This window comes from Acanthochromis polyacanthus, chromosome 11 (genome assembly GCF_021347895.1).
Source record: "Acanthochromis polyacanthus isolate Apoly-LR-REF ecotype Palm Island chromosome 11, KAUST_Apoly_ChrSc, whole genome shotgun sequence".
NCBI lineage: Eukaryota > Metazoa > Chordata > Actinopteri > Pomacentridae > Acanthochromis > Acanthochromis polyacanthus.
Window position 1 is genome coordinate 586,736 of NC_067123.1, and position 23,249 is coordinate 609,984.

Consider the following 23,249-nt stretch of genomic DNA (forward strand, 5'->3'; position numbering starts at 1 on the left):
TTTGATCAATTTGATGCCTTTAAATCAAAATGACAGAGTTTCCAAATCACTACGCCAATGATTAATAAATTAGATTAACCCTCTCCTGAGAGAAGTTTTACATTTTATGCTTCAAATAATCATTTTAAAAATCAATAACTGTTAATCACTAAATCTGTGTTTTTATCAACAGTTACAATTTAGAAAGTCACACTGGTTTCTACACTGACACAGCTGTAAGGATTTCAGACAGATAAATGACATAATTCCATCAATAAAAAGCTACATTATTAATAATCTATTCATAATCTTACCAGTAGCGTCGCGGTGCACCTCCACGGCAACTCCCACGTATCCCTCGACGTCCATCAGTGTGAGGTCCATCTCCAGGTCTTCAGGGATCCAAAGGTGATTCAAGGATCCACCAAGAGTCGTTTCTATAAACGTCTTCTTATCTGGACTTCTTTGGCCGAAGGTTTCCTCTTCAGGTCTTCGGTTTCCAAAAGTGTCCTCTTCAGGTCTTCTCTTTCAGAGTCTGAGAGTGTCCTCTTCAGGTCTCCAAAAGTGTCTTCTTCTTCAAGTCTTCGCTTTCCAAAAGTGTTGCTTTCCAAGTATTTTCTTTCTGCAGCTGATCTTTGAACAGGTCAATCCAAGTCCAAGAGCAGGTGAAAAAGGGAAATTTCAGAAGGTTTCAGCCTTTATATAGGCTCCCTGGGTGCATCAAAAAATGCCAGAATTGTTTTTGTTCGGTGCACCATGGAGACGATGGAATCATCCAATACAGAAGTTCTCTGTCACATAAATTCCGGTCACCTGCCTGAATGAAGACGAGAAGTCACTCTTGTCATCAACCTTCTTCCAGCTGACTTCACATTTATTCACATGTTCTCTGTTGCAATTTGACAAAGCAGCTGCTTGAAGACTGATTTTGTTTTGACCCCTGGATCTGACATCGCAGAACCAAACACCACAGAGCTCCACAGGGACTCACTGTTTGTAAAATCAGTAAAAGTGATACATCTATCAGAGAAATGTCTGACATATCAGAGGGACTGGTGTAAAGTATCTGAGTAAATGTACCCAATTACTTTACTTAAATGCAGTTTAAGTGGTTTAGACTTGAATATTTTAACTAGGGCTGGGTCTTTAACTCGTTAATTTCATTTCAGTAATTACAGCACATTTAATTGCACCGTTCTCAGTTCCCTAATTTGTGGCACACCAGTAACACTGATGAACACTCCAGCCCAGTAGGGGGTAGTAATGAACCTAAAGTGTGTCTGCAGCATACGGTCTATGGTCTGCAGTGAAGAAGATACACAGGAGTGATGTCAGCGCATAAGAAGTTTTGGTAAACAGTGAAGGAAAATGAGACTCATTGAGCTTGTTGGGAGGAAAGTTTTCTTATAAAAATCTTCCTGATGTCAGACAGATGAAAAATGCAGATAAATAGAAATGAACAAACATTTTTCTTTTTTGGGATTATTTTTTTCATTGATGTCTCTTGTAATTGTGGGAACATTTTATTTAATCAACTTAACCCTCTACTGCATGACTTTTTAATTTTTTTGGGGGGGAAATTTCTCATTCTATTTTAGGGAAGCTTTGGGGTCCCTGATCATACATTAATAATAAAATTTGACCCCCCAACCCCCCTCAATCAGATATTGGTTTGTTGCTTCAAGGCAACAATGTGCGACAAGGGTAAGAAAATACCAAGGTTTTCTCAAGTAAGTTATATTCCTGGAACAAGGAAAATACACAATGTTATCCAAAGTTTTTATTTGATCAACAAATAAAACATTCAAATAAACAAGCAATTCATTATAAAAACACCATCATAAATCTATTTCAGGTACTTAGGCACTTTCTTAAACAGAATAATCAGGAAGCACATGTTCTTTATCCACTCACATGGAGTTACACTTGCATTCATACACATGCACACACATGAACGCACACACACGAACACACAACTGACCCCTGATCTCACACAAGTGATTCAGGGATCTGTCTTGTTTATCCAGTGTGGAACTTCAGGAAGCAGTTGCGATCGGGGGTAAAGCAGAGGTGGACATTACATTTGCGGCACATAGCTTTTGGTGTACCATTGCACCGTGGCACCCTGCATCTCCCCTTGTCCCCGGTCATAATGAGCCAGTGAGCTGTTTGATCCAGGCGGACATCTGGGACTGGAATGGGAGCTGTGGGTCCTCTCTTCATCTTCTCCTCATATGCGGCAGCAATGGACAGGCTGTGACGACCTCTCTTCTTCTCCAGGCTCTTCCCACTTTTGCAGAGGCCCTCTGCAATAAATGACTTGAAAGTATAAAGCTTAATTACCTCTTTCTTCCTCATACCACTGCCTTCACAGTCTCTTCGGTAGAGCAGCCAGGTGGTGCTGATGATCATGTCCAGGAGGTGGTAGTTAGTGTTGTGGAGTTTTCTCCATCTCGGGAGGTGAGGCACTTCAGCCACCTCTTCATGTTCATCTCCTTGCTCTTCCTCTGTCTCAGACTCGCTGTATTGAGGCTGGTTTTCTCCTGAACAGAAGAAAAAGGAAGCACATATTAGAAACACACAGATATACAGTCACCCACATGCACGCACACACGCGCACACACACACACACACACACACACACACACACACACACACACACACACACACACACACACACACACACACACACACAGAGTTACTTTTCCAAATGACCCCTAACTGACCCCTGAGCTATGAAGTGTCCCTCAAACCTGACTCAGGGATCCATTCCTCCTGGTCCGTTTCCTCACTGTCACTGTCAAGTTCACTGTCCTCGCTGTCTGTGGGAATGGCCCGAACCTCAAAATCCTCCCACTTCCTTCCATAAAATGTATTAACATCCATGTCCTGTATAAATATCATTAGACTGTAAAGTAAAAATATTGACGATGTTCATTTATGCATAAAAACACATCTCCATACATACACATGCAAATGCATTACATTGTCTGAATAAAATTGGGCTAGCTGCACAATGTTGCCAAATGAAAAAACACAGTTTAATATATAAATAAAAACAAAATAAGTATTTAAACAATCAAACAAGCTTCCCTGTACATGCATGCACATGCACATATTTTTTTGGTATAAAGGTATTCAATTTTAACATGTTGAAAAGTGAAATTAATCTTACCAATCTGTAGCATGTGTCCCATGCGGCTTGACTTCCTGAAAGGACTGCTCCACCCCCAAACAAAAGGGTACACCCACTTCAAATGGTCATTTGAGCTGTGGCCTCCCTTCTATTTTTCATGTTTTCATCACATTGGCAGCCATGATTGAATGTCTCACTCTACCTCATATCATCAGGATCAGACTCATTGTTTTTACTTTTTTCCATCAGTCAGTTTGTCCTCTTGGTCAGCAGTAACAGCGAGCTAAATATCTAGCTTCTACTGCTGAGAAAAAAAGCTAACATTAGCACGGATTAGCAACCCTGATACTGTGATTAGAGTAGGGTTAGCAAACAACAAATAAAACATGGAATAAAAATGGTTCCATTGATGTGTAACCTGAGCTACTCAAGCCTTCCATAGTTTATGACCTATTATGATGAATATGTAGTAGAAAATTGCAAAAGAGAAGGTTAATTTTTCAAAAATTTTGAAGCCCAAATGTCCTCCAGGCCTGGAATGACCCAACGGCTTTGCCATAAATTGAACTTTTTGCTTCTACATTTTCAGTTTCTGACCTTTTTTTAATCTATCATGGTTGTTTCACGTGTACTTTACTCTTCATGTATGTTAATGGGATGGACAAAATAATGCAGTCCAGCACAGCACTACCACCAAATAAATACTCAATAATCAACATAAAGTTGATCATCTTTTTTGCCAAAGTCAACAAAAAATGTTGCAGTTTCAAAAAAGTAGAACTTCTAGCCCTGTTTTTTATTGGGTTGTATTAGATAGCCAAATAAAGAGGCCAGTGAGCGTAAAAACAGGAACAGACCACAATGACAATGATCCGTTAAAGTCATAAGTTAATCTGTCATGTTGAGATAACTGCATAAATATTCCAGAGCCACGCTAGAGGCTCCACGACGCTGCATTGTGAGCTAAATGCTAACATCCTCACAATTTGCAAAATTTTGGCTACCACATGTTCCACCACCTCAAATTTAGCGTGTTAACATTTGTTACTTAGCACAAAACATTCAGTCCAGCTGAAAGGATGTTTGTATAACATAAAACTAAATTTAAAAATACTACGGCATCACTGCAGCGATTAGAATTTATCCTGAAGGAGATCAACATCGATCAGCCACATCATTAAAACCCATTGACAAAGTGTGTAACATTTATTTTTTTTCATAATAACATAATGTTCTGATAGGAAACCTTGAGTCCTGGTATTTATCTGGAAGCTATTCTGACATGTACCACTGATCACTGTTCAAAAGTTTGGGGTCACTTAGAATTATCATTATTTTTGAAAGAAAAGCAGTTTTTGTCCATGAAGTTAACATTAAATGAATGATGAATCCAGTGTAGACATTGTTAATGTGGTAAATGACTATTCTAGCTGGAAACAGCTGATTTTTAATGGAATATCTCCATAGGGGTACAGAGGAACATTTCCAGCAACCATCACTCCTGTGTTCTAATGCTACATTGTGTTAGCTAATGGTGTTGAAAGGCTCATTGATGATTAGAAAACCCTTGTGGAATTATGGTAGCACATAAATAAAACATGAATAAAAGCATTGAATAAATCATGAAATTGTCTGGATGACCTCAAACTTTTGAACAGTAGTGTACATAAACTTTGCTCCAGACCAAGAACCCTCCTTGTGGGTAACAACTAGGCTTGTCATGATACCAGAAATTTAGTAGTCGATACCAATACCACTTAAATTCTACTATACTCGATACCACTCGATACCGCGGTAGCAGAGGTAGCAGGTGCGTTGTGCCACAGAAATGACCATCTGTGTCAAACACCGTGAGCTGTATAGTAGTCCAGATATATATTTTAGATATATTTATATATTAAAGGAGGCTTCGAGGCACACAATTTGCCCCATGGATATTTTGTAATCGAATTATTCGGATTATCCCAGGAATCTTTTCAGCCCTGAACCTATTATGCGGGACAAACAAGGCTGGACACGCTTGTTATTTTGCCATGCAGCTCATTTACTATGGGCTGGGCTCATCTAATCATTGTAACGTAATCATGGGCGTAGCGGACGCGGGGTACGCGTGCGACATGTCCCCCGCACTTTCCACATCTGTCCCCTCTGTCCCCCGCACTTTTTCAGCCGTTACAACAGCTAAACCCGTTATTAGCATCCAGTAACGTGTTTTCCCGAGCCGTCTTTGAATGCACCATGAGCACATGCTCACGCAGGTGTTCCACAGGAGACGTGCTGCTGTGCTGAGCAGTGCTGAACGTGCGTCTGGAGTAATGTGTAGCAAACCAGCCAGAGCCAGCAAGAAGCAAAAAAACTTGACACATTTTTCCCAAACAAACCACGTAAGTTGTGTGACCTTGTTGGATGCAAACAATGTTAGACTTGTTAGCTAAATGATGACAAGGCAAAACGTGGCAATAGCTATATCAATATGTTAAGCTAGTTAACAATAATTCAAATTTGGTTGCCTCTGTTACATTACTTGCTAATTAGTTTATTCTTGGAATAAACCCAGTCCTCTTTCATTTCTGGGCAGAAGATGTGCTCACAATTGCTCTCCATGTATTTAAGTCTTTTGGTCCCAAAAGAGGAGAGTCAGGGAGGAGAAAAAAGAATAGGCTATCTATGGTATAAATTTACAACTATTTTTTACTCCTTCTCTTTCTAATTCTATCTCAGAATTTTGATTTTCAGATTTTTTAATGATTATTTCCATAACAAAGAGCAGAGTCAGGCAGGAGATGGACCAGAGGCGGCGGCCAGCAGTAATGTTGACCATGCAGGGTCTGCAGAGGTGAAAAAATATATATAAGTGGCTGAGAAAAAAATGTATCTATGGGTTAAAGTGATTTTGAGGTTAAATTCTTCAATTTTTACTCTTCCTAATGCTATTTCAGAATTTTTCTTACCACATTTTTTATGTTTATTGCCATAACAGAAAGAGCAGAGTCAGGGAGGAGATGGATCAGAGGCCAGCAGCAGGGACAAGGATGTAGGGTCTTTACAGGTAAGGAGAGATTATAACTTCCTGAAAATAAGATATCTATTGCAGGGAGAAACCAGGCAGTACTGATCATTTCATGTTCAGTGTTTGGCACCTTTGGCTACTCATCCAGTAGATGTTCAAGCGACATTGTTGTCAACTGAACTAGAGTTTGGCCACTAAAACTTTAGATTTTATAGTTTAAAGTTTTATACTTTATAGAACTAGCCTAGTTGGTCCCCTGGTATTGCACTGTGGCTGTTAGGGATTATGTGGTTCTTTAGCCACTAAGGACGGTGCAATTAAATGTAAGAGAATGATAAATCGCTCTGAAAAATTTGTCCCCCTCACTTTTGAGATGGTGGTTACGCCCATGGTAAAAGGGAAGTTTAAGAAGATAAAGCATGTCACTCCTGAGGTCTAAAGTCAGCTACTGAATATATCTGAAGCTGCTGGGAGTCATATTTGTGGATTCACTCTTATTTTATTACATTTTCTCAGCTTTTTTCTGTTTCTTTTAAATGGAGCGGCTCAGTTCAGGATCCAGGACAGAGCAAACATCTGGGATCCTGTAAACTGAGCTGCATCTTGTTCAGGTTTAAAACTAAAAGAAGCTGCTTCTGTTTTTATGATTCTGTTCATCAGATGCCTTATGAGTCTTTATTCGTCACTCTCAGTCCTGTTTCCTTCAGTATCTGGTGATAAATTCCTCCTGGTGCTGTCATGCAAATAACAACTGTCCCTCTGCAAAAAGCCACGTGGTGTTTTACTGAATTAAATGTAACACTCTGTGTGGTGCTACTTTGCATGTGTTTTTTAATTCCAATCAGATGCTCCCAATCCTCAGTTTCATATTTCAATATTAAGTTTCTGAGTATTTTCTTTTCATGCTGCTATTTACATCAACTCTGCTACACTTTACAGGGAGATATTGTGCTGTTTGTACCACCATAAATTAAGATATAGGAAGAGGAGCTTATGAAGCAGTTTGCTCTGGATATTTGTCCAGCAGTAAAAGCAAATACAGCTGAAGTGATTAGTCAGTTCATGTCTTTATTCAAGCAAAAATGCAAAACTGTTTACGTTTCTACATTATCAAATGTGAGAATTTGCTTAAGTACTTTTAAATGTTTTTCTTTAAATATGTTTGCTTGCATACCAAGTAAAGACAGAAATTAAAAACTAATTAAAACAGGAAAAAAAATATTCTAATGATTATTTTTTATTACAAAATATGTTATTCTAAACTGCCAATGCAAAGCATTTTAACGTTTAGCTTTTTTTTTTTCAAGTTTTAAACATTTATATTATTATCTTAACTGGTCTTATTAAAATTTACAACTTTTGATAAACACAAAGAGCAGCAATATAAGAATGAATTCCTGGAACCTAACTTTTTTGTTTGCCATTTCTTTTCATTTTTGGTTTTCCTGAATTTTTATTTTTTATTTTATTTTTTTCTAATTTCCTCTCTGGGATGGGCAGAAAACTGTCAATTAAAATAACTTCAGCCTCAGTTAAGTAGTGTAGGCTTTGTTTAATTATCAGATTATAATTAAATACAGGCATCTATCAGCCACCATGATAGTGTTGTGTCCAGCAAATCTCGAGAAAACCGGAAAAGCAATAATTTTAAACCTAGTAACTGCTTTATTCCAATTGTGATCAGCCCCAGTGCTAACCATGTAATTAGCCTAAATTAGCACATTTTTGTTATATTTGTGCATTAGTTCAACAACAAGTGAAACCGTTTACATAAAAACAGTGTAAAGGCCCATAGAAACTAGCTTTATGGACGCTGTTACTGCTAATTAGCGCTAAGGTTTTATTTTTAAAGACGCTGCTAGCTTGAGAGATGGGGAATCCGTGAGAATTCAAAGTCAGAGATAGCCATGAACAGGGTTTGTCGCTCAGCTGTGTTTAATCACAGTTTGAACATGTGACCTGAACGCAGCATAAACATGCGCAGACATGGCGTTTCGTGCGTCTCCTTGGCGACGGAGTGGAACCGGAATGATGGAGGAGCGATGGAGAGGCGCAGAATGAATTATGTGAGAATCAGTCGGTGTCGCTGCTCCGGGCGTTTACTCTGAGCTTTTAGAGCGATTTTTGAACATTTTTATCTTCTTCTTGTTGATTTGTTCCCGTTCAGGATGGAAACTGTAGCTAGTTAGCTTAAATGTTAGCCGGAACAGCGCTGCCTGCAAACACAACAGAGCACGGGTGGAAGACGTGCGCTCGGTTTATTCACAGCAGCAGCCCGAGCCGCTAACTCAGAAATACTCCCTTCAGTCAAAGTGTGAGTCCCCGCCCAGCTGGTAGGACCCGTGTTTAAAATTCAAGCTACTCATGTCACATAGAACTGGACAGTTCTCGATGTTTGGCTAACTAGCTTATCTGACACTTTAACCTTTTAGAAGTGAGCGTGAAAAATAATGATTTAATCAAGTTAATTTTGTCATGAAACTTTTAGAAAATATATTAAATGCGACCGTGTTTTCAGCATCTAAACACTGTATCGATTCTTACCAAATATTATATCGTCATCGAAATGGCAAGAAATTGTCATGCTTTCAAAATTTTACATGCAGCTGCAGAATTATTAATAGCAAATTTTAATGTTTTTAAAGTGAAAGTACAACCAGTAGTTGGTGCATGAACATATTACCTTTTATATAACATCCTGCAGTGGTACAAGCCTTGGTAATTAAGTTTTTCTTTATGGTAAAAATGTGATTTTGGGGGTAATTTTGCATGTTTGCTGTCATTTTAAATGTTTTTTTGTTCATTTTGTGTGTAGTAGACACTTTGTGTCACTGTGTTTTCATTTTTCATCTCTGTCATTGGTTTGTGTCTCTGTGATAATTTTCGTGGCTTGGTAATTTTGTTTCTCTTATAATTACTTATTTACTTAATTTTGCCTCTTTGTGGTCAACTTCAGTGGTATTGTGGTCGTATTGTTTCTCTGTGGTCATTTTACATCTTATTGTGGTCACTTTACATCTCTTTATAGTTGTTTGGTGTCTCTTTGTGTGCAATTTCAGTACTATTGTGGTCATTTTGGCTCATATTGTGGTCATTTTTGCATCTTTTGTCGTGTGTGTGCATCATTTTGTAGTGGCTTTGCATGTCTTTGCAGTGTTTCTTTTCATGTCCTTACGGTTATTTCTTCTTTTGTATATCTTTTTATACTTTAGTTTAATGACTGATAAACAGTATCTTTAAACTTGTGAGAGGCTCTGGTCCTGGCTGATCTTCTGTCTGTCTGGTTGACATACTTAGTAATCCTGGACTATTGTTATTTATGTATTAATGTTGAGTTAATAGTTTACTACCAGCATTCTTGTCTTATATCATTTCCAGTAGCCACTTTTTACCGTCATACATTATTATATACCTCATTGTTCTCCATTAAAACAGCCTGTTGACTGCAGCAGCTGAACACCATCGGTTTATTTAGTGCAGAAAACGAGTCAAATGATTGTTAAACTGTCCTGTTTGAGTTTAAAGCAGAAACTGTGAGTTGACAAAGAAAGCAGAAAATCACCTTCATACCTGTTAACTCTGACTGAGCGTTTAGTTTTTGTCGACTCACACAAAGAAAGTCTGACTGTTAAACTGTCCTCATAGTTCAGCCTCTGATCTGATAAACGCCGTAAACACTAGAAAAGCTTCACTGGTTAAAATGGAAGCGTCTCGTCTAATTTAAAATCCTCTTGTAATTTCTATATTATGGATCTGTATAGGATGAAGTCTGGGTTCAGACTAATTAGAGACCTGGGGTCTGGTATGTAGTGGATTAAATGAAGAATCGATTCAGAGAATTTTGCCTCGAGGAATCCAAGTAATGGGATTACTTGAATAACTTGAGGAATGGTTTCATCCCTAATTGATAGGTAAAGTGAGTAGTAATCTATCTTGTTTCTAACCGCCCTGAGGTCACAGTGATGTGTTTTAAAAATATAACTTATATGTGTCATCGTCCAATAGGGAAGGATGAGTGCTGAAGCAGCCGACCGGGTGGCTGCTGTGACCAGCGGTCGGCCCAGTACGCCTCTGCAGACGTCCTGGTTTGAGTTCCTCCTGGACGGCAGCCTGCTGGAGAAACACCTGCGGAAATCAAATGCAGGTCAGCTCGGCATTACTTTTGAAAGTTATGTACAAGTCAAAAAAAAGTATCAGTAACAAAATCTAACGTCTAAAACTGTCGGGGCGTATGTGTTCCCTCAGACCCGACTCCGGTGCAGCTGATCGTCCAGTTCCTGGAGCAGGCGTCCAAACCGTCGGTGAACGAGCAGAATCAGGTTCAGCCTCCAGCAGACAACCGCAGGAACCGAACGCTGAAGCTGCTGGCGCTGAAGGTCGCCGCACACATGAAGTGGGACCTGGATTCACTGGAGAAAGGGTGAGTGGGGTCGTAATGTGTGTGGGGCTCTCTGAGAATGAAATGAGGCTGCGGGTGTTTCTCAGTAACCAAATGCAGAACAGTTAAAGAGAAACTAATTATTTTAACCTCTGGAAGCCATGAGTGAACTGTTGCTTTATTCTAAGGTTAAGGGGCATACTGATTGTTACTCTGCCAAGGAACGCATCAGAGTTATGTGACGATCGGCTTCTGTCTGTCTGTCTGTCTGTCTGTCTGTCTGTCTGTCTGTCTGTCTGTCTGTCTGTCTGTCTGTCTGTCTGCAACATTACTCAAAAACAGACCAACAGATTTGGATGAAATTTTCAGGGAGTACTACACTCTCTGAATGAGTTTCTTGTTATTCGTGTTTGCTTTGGTTCTGATATTCTTTTGTGATCATATTGAATGGAGGGTTAGTGGGTCTCATGGATATGGGTGAGGATAATTAAGCTGATATGCTCATCTGTTTACTTTATCTGAGGAAGAGAGAGGCGGTGAGCTGGGTCGCCTTATTTTTCTTTGACCACTGTGATTACTTTGATTATGAATGTGTGCACATTATCATGAGTTGATGGTCGTTTTTCTTTCATAAAAGGCTAAATTTAGTCTCAGTGAATTCTTTTGTTTAGCTCATCAGACAAACAGGCCCAACCTTCAGTCCCTCGGTGACTCTTGTTCTTCACAGTCGCTGCACAGCTTTTACTTAAACTCTGAATAAACTGAGGTGTGAAGGCCTCCTTTACTGTGTAGCCGAGAAAGAAAATAACAGACAAAGAAGCACAAATACCAAACTTGGATAAGGATAAAACATTAAGCAGCATAGTTAGACAGATAATGTATCAGTAGAATCCTGTAACTATCTCCCCTGCTTCTTCATCCCCAGACTGACCATCCCAGTGTTGAACATGCTGCTGAATGAGCTGCTGTGTGTCAGCAAAGTGCCTCCAGGTGTGAAACATGTGGATCTGGATCTGTCCACTCTGCCTCCGACCACCGCCATGGCAGTGATCATCTACAACCGCTGGTAGGAGAGGAAACACTCACTGAGGACAGATTAAATTAGATAAATACTAAACTAGCAGAACAGTTTGACTCCAAGTGTTTATTTGCCGCTGTGTGGAAGTCACCAGCTCTGATTGTACATTAAAGGAGGAAAGTTCTCACATGAATCTCTTAATATTTAGTGTTGTAGCTGACCAGTATAAGTTTGTCATGGTATTTTCCAACATTCATTTTAATGTTGGCATCTTGAAGAAACCTTAAATATCTATTTGATTACAGAAATGTGGTTGTTGGCAACAAAAACCAAAAGGATTGAAAAAGTTTTGCTTAATATTGTTCAGTAAAGACAAGCATGGAAAAAATAAGTTGTCTGAAGGTGAAACAATAACTTTTTTTCAACCCAAGTGAACAAACAGGACAATGAATAAAGACTCCAGAAATATAATTCAGTGATAATATGTGGAATTGGTTTTATACATTTGGAGCATTTTAATATCGTTTTTCTTATTTTTTTGGAGTATTTGGCTTTTTCTCTTCCAAAGCATGGATTGCATTTATGCTTTATTGTAGATTCATATTTAATTTTTGTATTGTTTTGGCACAAATGTGGCCCAGGTTTTGGACTTTCATTAAATCAAATCATTCTTTCACTAACATTCTTACACATCCATTGTAAAGATTATAGTAGAAAGTCAAATCACACCTTCTTCAGCCCCATTAAAAGACTTATTTTATGAGCATTCAAGCACAGGATTAATGTGTCTTTGTTGTGTTTTTTAAAGGGCCATCAGAACCATCGTGCTGAGCAGCTTTCCAGAGAAACAAACCAAACCAGGACCTCATCAGATAAACATGTAAACGCTGCTTCTTTACTTTCTTTTCAAGTTCAATTCATTTACTGAACCAATAAGCTTACCTTAAAGTCAGTACAAATGGCAGCGTTTCGGCTCAGATGCACGGATTAATGAAAAATACACATCCAGACAGATTTTATTTTGAGTTGAAATGCAAAAAGGTGTGAGCGTAAACTTCTTTTGTGCCTGAATCCAGGTTAAATATCGTGCAGCAGGAGAAAGAAATGACAGAAAACATCCTGACTGTGGTGAGTGAACATGCTTTTCATACTTGCATACGCCAATAAACAAAAATAAACATCTTTAATTAAGGTCTGTTTATCCCTGTTTTATGTTTGTCCAATTTCTTTTTTTTTAAATTCTCTTTTTTTCCATAAAGAAGTCAGTAGATAAGCAATATCTTACAAATGTACTTTACAAACTGTTTTCAATTTTGCAAACAAACAGACATACTGAACAAGCGTTAACCAGGGCAGTCGCAGTACAACTTACGTCACTTAGTCTGGTCTCTATGGGCTGATAAACTCAATCCAGCCGTTCCAGCGTTTATCAAACATTTCTGCTCTGAGTCTCGGTGCAGATGTTAATTTCTCCATTACAAAAACATCGTGCACCACATTGAACCAGTCTTCTATGGAGGGTGGCTCCTGACATAGCCGTTTCTTTGTAATGACTTATTGTCAGTAGAATTCTAGACAAATATGTCCGAGGGTAACCAATTGTTTTTCCAGTTTCAAAGAAATTCCACCAGTAGTTTCATGGATCTGTGTCCGTTTTTTCTCCTCTATTATTATTATTCTTCCCTCAGCTGAAGGAGCAGGCGACCGACTCCATCACCGTCCTGGAAGGAGCTCTGCAGCTGAAGAAGGACTTCTACGTCCACACTCTGAGGACTCTGGACCTGCTGGCCGCTGACGCTGCCGCTAACGGAGAAACCGAATCCTCCACAGCCGGGCTTCGAATCAGCGCCGATGACCTGCACTGTCAGGTTGGTGGAGCACTCACGGTTCTTTCTGGGGATTAGATCATCCTGGATGCAGTGGTTTGTGCTTCAGAAAGATGTTTTTACTCTAAAGCTGTATTCTGTGTTTCAGGTGCATTATGATCTGGGAGGTATTTTCTTCCAACAAGGCTGCACCGACCAGCCAACCTATGAGAAGGCCAGAGATCACTTCAGACAGACCAAGGAGCTCTTGAAGAAGGTAGTTAGACTCGATTTCAACCATAAGAAAACCCGAAACTACTGACTTTGAGTTGCAGTTCTGACCTTTGAGTGATTCGTTTATGTCTTTCAGCTGGACTCGACCGTCCAACGTCCACCTGGACGAGAAGCGTCTGGCCGGTTACTGGAACGCCTGCAGAGCTCTGACCGGAGACTGCGACCCCCAGACGACCCCCTACGACCAGATCAACAGCCTGATCCGAGCCCACAACCACCAGGTCAGAGCGAAAACGGGACGACGATGAAACCAAAATATAGAAACTATTGCTGCTCTGCCAGCTCTGACATGCCTGACGTTTTTGTGGCATAAAATATGGATGTTTATGAAGATATATGTAACATTTTAGCTTGATATATCAAATACTTTCTGAGATATAATTTTTTATAAACTGGCTGTTGACCCACTTTTAGCAGGTTTTCTCACATTGAAATTTGCAGCTGTTTGAACAACAATATCTCAGGAACTATTAAAGATAAAAGCCAGAATTCTTCACTGTTATTTCTCCAATATTGGACAAGTAGATCAAACTATATCTGATTAATAATGAATTGATTTATGGAAAAATGTTGAAGCTCCCATCTCTGAGAAAAGCTAAACTTTATTAATCCTGAAGGGAATTCTTGTGGCAGATATCGCTGATAAAATCGAGTGATGCAACATGAGAAATGCAGCACCTAAAAAGAAGTATGATACATTACTGAAATAAATGAGTAAACTAAAAGAATACTAGAACAGTAAAAAGTATTGCCTGCAGCTATACTGATGTAATTAATATTATCACACATACTAATGAAATATTGCACCTGAAATATATCGTGCGTTACGCTGACAATGTTGTGCACACATTAACAAATACACTGATAATGCAGAAGTCAATTAGTGATATTTTCTGATCCACGTGTAGCTGTATGTCACAATAATACAAAACTAAACCTATAAAATGCTTTAAAATGTGATCTACCTGGTCACCACAGAGGAAAAGAAAGATAATTTCACGTTCTGATGAGCTGTTTCCACAAAACCAATAAAAGTACACAAGAGGTGTGGAGTTTTTAAAAAATACTTTTGATTTTTAAACCCTGATTTGTAGAAATGTAAGCTTTTAAAAAAAAAAAAAGACCTGTCTCTGAGATAAGATGGGACATCATTTTTTTTAATCCTGAAGGAAATTCTGGTACCAAAATCTTGCTCAGATAAAGCTTTGTAGGCACAAATCTCCTAAAAGTGGTCTGACAGATAATTACAAACGTACACATCTGAAAAGTATTTGAAAAAACTGTTACCATTCCAATTACAGAGCACATTTCAGGACTGTGTTGGTGGTTATATATTAAGAGAAGAATTCAGTTTCAGGATACCAAAACATAGAACAACGATGAAAAGTTTTAGCCCTACAACAAATGAGGTACGGCTCTGGAATGAACTTCTTTTTTTTTTCCCACATTTATTTTATATTTATACAGTACACAGACAAACAGGAAGCAAGATACAAGAAAACAAAAGACAGAATTGAAACAGAAGAGAATAAATAATAGTAAAAAAAGGAAAAGAAAAAAACTCAATAATAAATGATAAATGAAATAGTATAAATTGTAACGATATGAAAACAACAACAATAGAGGTCATTACATGGGTAATGGTCATCAGCAGATAGGGAGGGGACAATAACAATAGCATATAATATAGTAACTACAGTGGTATATAATCGAGTAACTACAATAATAATCATACTAGTATAATATGGTAATAATAATAATAATAGTGATAATACCAGTAATAATAATAATAGCAATAGAGAGAATAATAGCAATAGTGGTGGTCGTAATGACAATAAAATTAGCAGCAGCAGTAGCAATAGCAGTAGTAGTAATAACAACAACAAAAACAATAACAATTATATCAAACCGTAAACAAACAAACAAACAAAAAGATCAAAAGCAAAGTAGGACAGTGTGGTAGTAATATAGTAGCAGTGGTGGCATCAGCAGTAGTTGTATTATAACTGCAGGTGGTTTGAGAAGTCAGCAACAATATAGTATTCAGTATGTAATAATAATTACAGTATCACAAACAATCAAAATAAAATAACATAAAATAAAAAAATAGTCAAAATATTGAGTCCGGCATTTTCCATCCACATCCTGTCTCCTATCTCTTCTTTTTTTTTACAGAGCACATTTCAGGAATGTGTTGGTGGTTATATATTAAGAGAAGAATTCAGTTTCAGGATACCAAAACATAGAACAACGATGAAAAGTTTTAGCCCTACAACAAATGAGGTACGGCTCTGGAATAAACTTGAGACGGATCTGAAACAATGTTCAAACATCAGCCAGTTTAAATATAAATACAAACAAAAAATCTTTGGAAGGTACAGTGAAGATGAACTTAATTATCACTATCACAGTAGTTTTGATCTGTATTTCATTGACGCATAGTGTTTAAGTTAGTTGCCTTTGCCTAAACAAAAATGTTGGCGGTGAATTTGTTTCATTGGATATTTCTGGAACTGACTGAAATGGGTGAATGAATTTAGGGGTGGGATTAAATAAGTTTAACGTCTTCCCACTCCCTTTGGAACATGTTGAAGTTTGTTTTCTCCTCTTACTCGTTATAGCATGATGGACTATTAATGGTTTTTTGTGATACATTAATTGAATGTTATTCATTACATGTTTGAAATAAATAAATAAATGAAATGGAATATCAATTTTACAGATGGTTCATGATAAAGCTGGAATCAAATCGGAGACGGTCGAGCAGAAGGAACGTGATGACTTTAGATGGAAATCCCCAAAAGGTTTTGGCTTATGTGAGGTGTTTGGCAGTAAAGTGCAGAACTTGTTCATAAATTCCTCCTCGTCTCTCTTCCAGGCCGTCATGGAAGCCTTCATCAAAGACAACGTGTCCCGCAGTTTACCGAACCACTTCAGACGCTCGGTTCTCAGAGAGTTCTTGTACAAAGTCCAGCAGGGGTGAGGCCACAAAAACATTCAAACCTGTTCACACACTGCAGTCAGACTGTAGACTTAGAAAAGTCTGTTTATGTTGTTCAGAAAGCCGTGCACTGGTTGTTTCTTCAGAGCTTTAAACTGGAACAATCTTCCTCGTGCAATTTAAAAGTTCCCCCTCCACTGACATTTGTAGGACAAATTTCAAGACATGCATGTTTTCAATGGCTTTTGGTAGTTTTTAATGGTCTTAAATTGAAGTATTTTATATTTATTTTATCCTAGAATTTGATCTTACAAGTTGCGATCTTGTTTTGCCTTGTTTTAGTATTTTGTAGTTTTGTTTTCTTTCATAAAATTTTTAGATTTTATAATTACTCCGCCAAGGAAGATAGTGGAGTTACGATGATTAGTGTACGTTTGTCCGTCCATCTGTCTGTCTGTCAGCAACATTACTCAAAAACAGACTCATGAATTTGGATGAAATTTTCAGGGAAGGTCAGAAATGACACAAGGACCAATTTTATCAGTGATGCAGCTTATAGTCTGGATCCACAGATTTGTTAAATATTTTGTATCATTGCCAGATAGCGGCACGGCGTCACTGTAACCATGACAACCAGTGAACACTACGTCAGCTGCCTGCTGATGATCACATGATTGTGATTCTACTACAAATCCACCACTGAGGACTTATCAGGACGTATCCATCAGAAATGATACAAAGAACAACTGATTAAATTGTGGGGGTGTTTTTTTTTTTTTTCTTTTGTCCTGTCCGGCAACAGAGCAGGCAGAATGAGGATCTGGCTGCTGCATTGTGCCACACAAGTTTGCTTTTCCAAGGGGAGTTTGTAAGTATAAGACTCCCCTTGATACTGTACAGTAATTTATTTAGATTGAATACTTGTTGATTAGTTAAATATACATAAATTTGCCGGACCTGACAGGGGAAAGGCAGGAAGAGAGAAACGAGAAAAGGAGAAAAAAAACAACAAGAAGAGGGGATAGTGAAGACAAAAAGGAAAAGTGCAAGAATACAATTATCTTTCAATTGAAACCGACACAACAGATAACAAGCTAGTACACCTTAACAAAGACACACCGGAACGCATCCTACGGGTTTTTTTAGGAAACACAGCTAGTCATTATTCAAATCATCTATGTGAAACACACAAACTGAGGAAACATGTCTTTTGATATTTTGGCACCAGGACAAACTTAACACCCCCCAAGACAACATGGTTGCTATGTTCACATGCAGAGTACGGTGCAATTGTGACTGTGATCATGCAACTATGACCTCTGACCTCCGTGAAGGCCAGAAGCGGGCCCGAGAGCCCACAAGACCCAGGCGAGCCGGCAGCAATCCCAGAGCAGAGATCCGAGCCACCAAACCACGAGGACGACCACGGACTGGCCCGGAAGGGGGCAGAGGGAGAACCCGGCCAGGACCTCCAGCGTCCAGCAGGGCCGGGCCCCAGGCGACCAAGATCGGCGGCCACCGACCCCGCCAGGGGCCGGAGGCCCAGGGCAGACCCAGCACAGGACCCCGGGCCCCAGGCGCCGAAGAGGCCACCCTCACCCCCCCAGGCAGAGGGTCAACATCGCCAGGGGAACCAGCCACCCCAGACGGCCACCCGGCATGGGCCGGCGCCCCCGCCGCAGCCCAAGATCCAGGGCCGCCAGAGAGCCCCAACCGCCGCCCCGACCCCAGACCGGACCAAGCACGAAGCCGCCCCCCCAGCGCGGGAGCCCAGACCCCCACTCCAAGACAGCACCAAGCACCCAGTCCCCAGGCCCCCCGCACCGACATCCGACCGCCAAGGTGGCGAGGCCCCAATTCACCCCTTACATTAGGTGATGGAGCTGATCACAGGGGACCAGAGGGAACGAAAATCAGCTAACTGATCCTTTGAACCTGCAGACATTGTCTCGAAGCTGATGTAGTCTAATAAGAGATTCCTAAACTGCTTATTGTTCAGATTGTTTTTGGCTTTCCAATTTACAAGGATAGTTTTCTTTGCGATACATAAGCTGGTGAGAACCATACATACAGAGTTAGATCCTATGTTGATTTCACCTCGGTCACCTAATAGGCACAATGTGGGACTTGCAGTAATGTTGCATTTAAACCATAATGACAGGTCTTCACATACCTCAAGCCAGAACCTTTGCACAGGTGCGCAGGACCACATGGCATGAAGGTAACTGTCAGTCATGTTATCACTGCAGTGTGAGCAAATATCCGAATGCAGTGTTTCCCCTACCATTATATTAGGGGGGCGCCCCGCCCCCCAACGCCCCCCCCCATCAACGCCCCCCCCCCATCCCCCAGAAGGTCAAATTAAATTAAAATAATTGTTACTTTTTACACGCAAACTTTAGTTTTCCTGCATAAAGGCCGCTCCACATGCTGTCCTTACAGCACTCGCTGCAGCACTCCACTGTGTCTTCTCCCCCCTCCCTCCGTCTTGTAAACAGTCACACTGCCCCCCACCCCACAGTCACCACACACACAAACACTAGTTTGCAGTGGCGCGTCTCGTGTTTTACTTTCTACAACAAACTACGGCCAAAATATAGAGTTATTTCAGCCATAAAAGAAGCAGAAGAAAAACCACCTCTGATGACAGTGATGCGCGCCATGAGGTAATTACGACCGTATAGCGGGGCCATGTGTTGTTGTTGTTCTCAATCGTGTAGAAGTGTTAAAAATGAAAAAAGAACGAAGGGAAGTGGGACCTGCAATGAAACTTCATAGAGATAAAAAAAACAAATGAAGACGCTCTTTTTAACAGCATGACTTCTTATGATGCAAAATTGGTCCTTTGAGACGACGTCTGTCGTAATATTGGGCCTAAAATAAATAAAGTATTATTATTATTATTATTATTATAAAATAATTAGATGAAGCCTTTCAACACCGTAACGTAAAAATGGGCTAAAAATGATTCACACGCTCAATAAGTGGTACAAAATGGTGAAAATTATATATTTTAATATCGGCGTGCGCGCACACGTGTACACACACACAAGCGTGAGCGCACATGTGAGCAGACTCCCGCCAGCGACTGTCGGAAAATGGCACATGAAAAACAAAGCAAAATCTCTGCGTTTTTTAAACGCTCACAGTCACAGGGTGATAATGGCAACACCTGCCGCCCCTCTGGCTCTTCAAGCAGTAGCACCCAGAGCAGCTCTGCCTCTCCCGGGCCAAGTGACAGCAGCCAAAGTTCTGCACGGCAAGCCCCCCCACCTGCCCCGCAACAAAATCATCATCTCACCACCGCATGTCGGGCTTTGACCCATAGACTGTATATATAGTGGACGTAGCATCTGGCTCCAGAATTGAAGCCAACCCGGAAGTGTCAAAAACTTGCAATATCACGCCGTCCGCTAGGGTTGGCTCCAAAAAGCTTTTTCTCCATAGACCCCAATTAATTTTTGGAAAAAATAAAATTTGATAGACTGATTTTCTACAGCTCAGGATTTTTTTCCCGTTAGTTTTCATGGTCAAAATGAGAGATCAGGTGGCCGATCTTAAAATAAATCAATACTGAATTTTAAATAAATCGTTAAAGTTGGCGGAGCCAGGGGGCGTGGCTATACTTGATAAAACATATTATTACTCAAATTCCTTATTTCGACTTTTTGTACGACGGCGACAACCACCGACGCGAAAATCGGAGACGATCGAGCAGAAGGAACGTGATGACTTTAGATGGAAATCCCCAAAAGGTTTTGGCTTATGTGAGGTGTTTGGCAGTAAAGTGCAGAACTTGTTCATAAATTCCTCCTCGTCTCTCTTCCAGGCCGTCATGGAAGCCTTCATCAAAGACAACGTGTCCGCAGTTTACCGAACCACTTCAGACGCTCGGTTCTCAGAGAGTTCTTGTACAAAGTCCAGCAGGGGTGAGGCCACAAAAACATTCAAACCTGTTCATCTTCCTATTGCACATTGTTTTGTTGCTGTCTGACTGATGACATTTGCAGCACTGAGAGTGTTTTAAATATGTTCTACAAGTACATTTGATTTGATAAATGTGTACTAATTTGCTCAGAGATGAACCTTTTATTTAGTTTCCAATAATATCCTCCAGTGTTGCTTCTGTCTCTCCACACAAACTCCTGTTAGAAGTCTTTATATCATTCTGCAAACATAAGTCTCTCCATGTTTAGCTCTTATTTGATGAATAAACTGAGCCTCATGCATGTAACTGCAGACTTCTGAGTTTGAAATTCATATTTTGCACTAAGCCGTAAATGGCTTTGTTAGAAACTCATTTATAACATCCTGTGCACTGTATTGTGTAATAATTGTATATAACTGTACACTGTGATGTGTGTCTGTGTAGGGAGTCCGGTCTGGATGAAGTTTGTCATCAACTTTGTGTCTGTAACGCCGTGAGAGACGCTCTGGAAGGAGAAATCCTCAGCATTCGTTTCCAGCAGCTGCTCCTCAAGCCTAGTAAACGGATCGTGGACTTCATCTTAGAGGTAATGAAGCTCAAATGATCTTAAATGTTTTAATTACAGAGTCTGTACGATCCCATAAAGGATGAGACTGATGGTGTCGGAATTAACTGTTTTACTTCAGTAGATTTTACTAAATCAAGACTGGATTTGATCATTAAAGACACTTTTTCTAGTAGTTAAAGTCAGAGAACCATTAGGAGAAGGAATCAAACTCTTATTCAAGTAGAAGTTTTTATACCACCCTAGAAATACTCCACTACTAAGTCCTGCATTCAAATTTTGTATAATATGAATTACTTGTCATCTTTTTGTATTTTGTCTTTTATTTCTCTTGTAAAATGTTTTGTTTTGTACTTCCTATTTTGATTGGTGTTTCTTTTTTATTTTTCAACTCCAAGAGGCCCTGCACAAGATTTCCTCTGTGCCTAGACCGTCTATTTTGTGAAGTAAATAAAAATCTTGAACTTTGATACAGCTCATTACATTGATTATGAACATTACATATTACACACTTTACTGCCGCCTTTGCGTTGCTGATTAGATTATAAACGGCATTTTGTTGTCTGACTACTCTGTGTAGTATCGATGAAGCCGAATCCTCAGAAAGCTCCACCAATGTTTCATTGATCATGGGCGTCTTTTGTCTTTTCCAGGTGGTCTACGATAAAGGAGAGATCTACTCGTTCTCCAAGCACGGACGTTTTTGGCACGAGATAAAGATGAACTACTCTCCGTACACGAACTACTTCACCCGAGTCTTCTGGAATCGCTCGTATCACGTCTACAAAGTGAACTCCGTCATCTCCTTCCAGTACTGACGGCAGATCGGACTCCTCTCGTATTTAAGATCTCATCCACAGTTGGACACTCTGGGCTTCTGCAAGCGTCTCGTCACTGTTACGTCGAAGCCGCACGTTCAGCAGGGATCGGCTGAGGACGCCGCACCGACCTCCACGTGCCGAAGTCGAAACACGCCATATTAATCACTGTACTGTACTTTTATAAGCCATGCGTTACTGTCAATGTTACTGTGAGGCATTTAATGAAGGGGGGGTGGATGAGAGTCGTCTGTGGTCACTTTGTGCAGAAGCTGCTCAGATTTAAACAAACAGCGGTCGTATTTTCAGTCATCTATATCTCAACAATTGTCATGAAATTTACTACAAATAGCACCGAAGGAGTTCCATTATCTGCTCACATTTCCTCCAGAGTGGTTGACATTTGTATTAAAATGTCTTTAGTGGACAGTTAGAGGAAAAACAAACGGAAGCTGTGGGGAAAGAGATGATCTGTACTGGCTGGGAATTAAAACTTCTGATTAGGAACCCTAAAAGACATGGGTCATCGGGTCGCCTTATGGTGAAACATTATGACAAATATTGAACAGATAGCCATGAAATTTTTGTACACGCATTTGCATTGACGAGCCATAACATTAAAACCACCGAAATAACATTTATTCTTCATTCTGACATGTCTAAGACTTGTCTTCTTTCTGCTCCCTTTCATTTGTGTTTGGACGAAACATTTTAATTTGTATTTTTTTTATTTTACAAATGAATGAAATAAAACAAACAACCATGTCGGGGCAAAGATACAGGATCTCTGGTGGCATCAGGAAGCTAGCAGATCTTTTTGGTCAAGTGGCTTACAGGGTTTGTCTTCGGCCTCGATGGACCCATCGATGATCCACTGGATTGGGATTTAGGGAGTGTTGAGGCTGCGTCAGTGCCTTGAGCTCTTGGTCATGTTCCTCAAGCTGTTCTTAGGTGGTTTTTGAGGTGTAGCGGGGCATGTTGTCTGAATGGGGTCTGTTGTTACCCACAAGGAGGGTTCTTGGTCTGGAGCAAAGTTTATGTACACTACTGTTCAAAAGTTTGAGGTCATCCAGACAATTTTACGATTTATTCAACGCTTTTATTCATGTTTTATTTATGTGCTACCATAATTCCACAAGGGTTTCTAATCATCAATGAGCCTTTCAACACCATTAGCTAACACAATGTAGCATTAGAACACAGGAGTGATGGTTGCTGGAAATGTTCCTCTGTACCCCTATGGAGATATTCCATTAAAAATCAGCCGTTTCCAGCGAGAACATTCATTTACCACATTAACAATGTCTACACTGGATTTATCATTCATTTGATGTTATCTTCATTGAAAAAACTGCTTTTCTTTCAAAAATAATGACA

The 23,249-nt window shown here is 39.8% G+C and overlaps 2 protein-coding genes across 3 annotated transcripts; one reads left to right on the forward strand and one right to left on the reverse strand.

Moving 5' to 3' along the window:
* Positions 1-1,805: 1,805 nt before the first annotated feature.
* Positions 1,806-3,183, reverse strand: LOC127536047 (uncharacterized). The gene is made up of 3 exons (XM_051955269.1): positions 3,155-3,183; positions 2,733-2,868; positions 1,806-2,522 (listed from the first exon to the last, which is right to left on the reverse strand). The coding sequence occupies exons 2-3, from the start codon at positions 2,863-2,865 to the stop codon at positions 1,999-2,001; spliced, it is 657 nt and encodes a 218-aa protein (XP_051811229.1). The 5' UTR covers positions 2,866-2,868; positions 3,155-3,183; the 3' UTR covers positions 1,806-1,998.
* Positions 3,184-8,079: 4,896 nt separating this feature from the next.
* LOC127536045 (integrator complex subunit 8-like) lies at positions 8,080-22,526 on the forward strand. 2 transcript variants are annotated; one of them, XM_051955262.1, is made up of 12 exons: positions 8,080-8,191; positions 10,131-10,269; positions 10,371-10,545; positions 11,429-11,569; positions 12,330-12,401; positions 12,598-12,649; positions 13,210-13,389; positions 13,496-13,625; positions 13,708-13,841; positions 16,499-16,599; positions 20,934-21,075; positions 21,708-22,526. In XM_051955262.1, exons 1-12 carry the CDS (start codon positions 8,102-8,104, stop codon positions 21,870-21,872), a joined length of 1,521 nt encoding a protein of 506 aa, XP_051811222.1. In that variant the 5' UTR covers positions 8,080-8,101; the 3' UTR covers positions 21,873-22,526. The 2 variants fall into 2 exon arrangements, with proteins under 2 accessions (XP_051811222.1, XP_051811221.1); XM_051955261.1 differs by lacking the exon at positions 21,708-22,526 and having other exon boundaries at positions 13,496-13,603; positions 13,697-13,841; positions 20,934-21,071.
* The last annotated feature ends 723 nt before the right edge of the window (positions 22,527-23,249 follow it).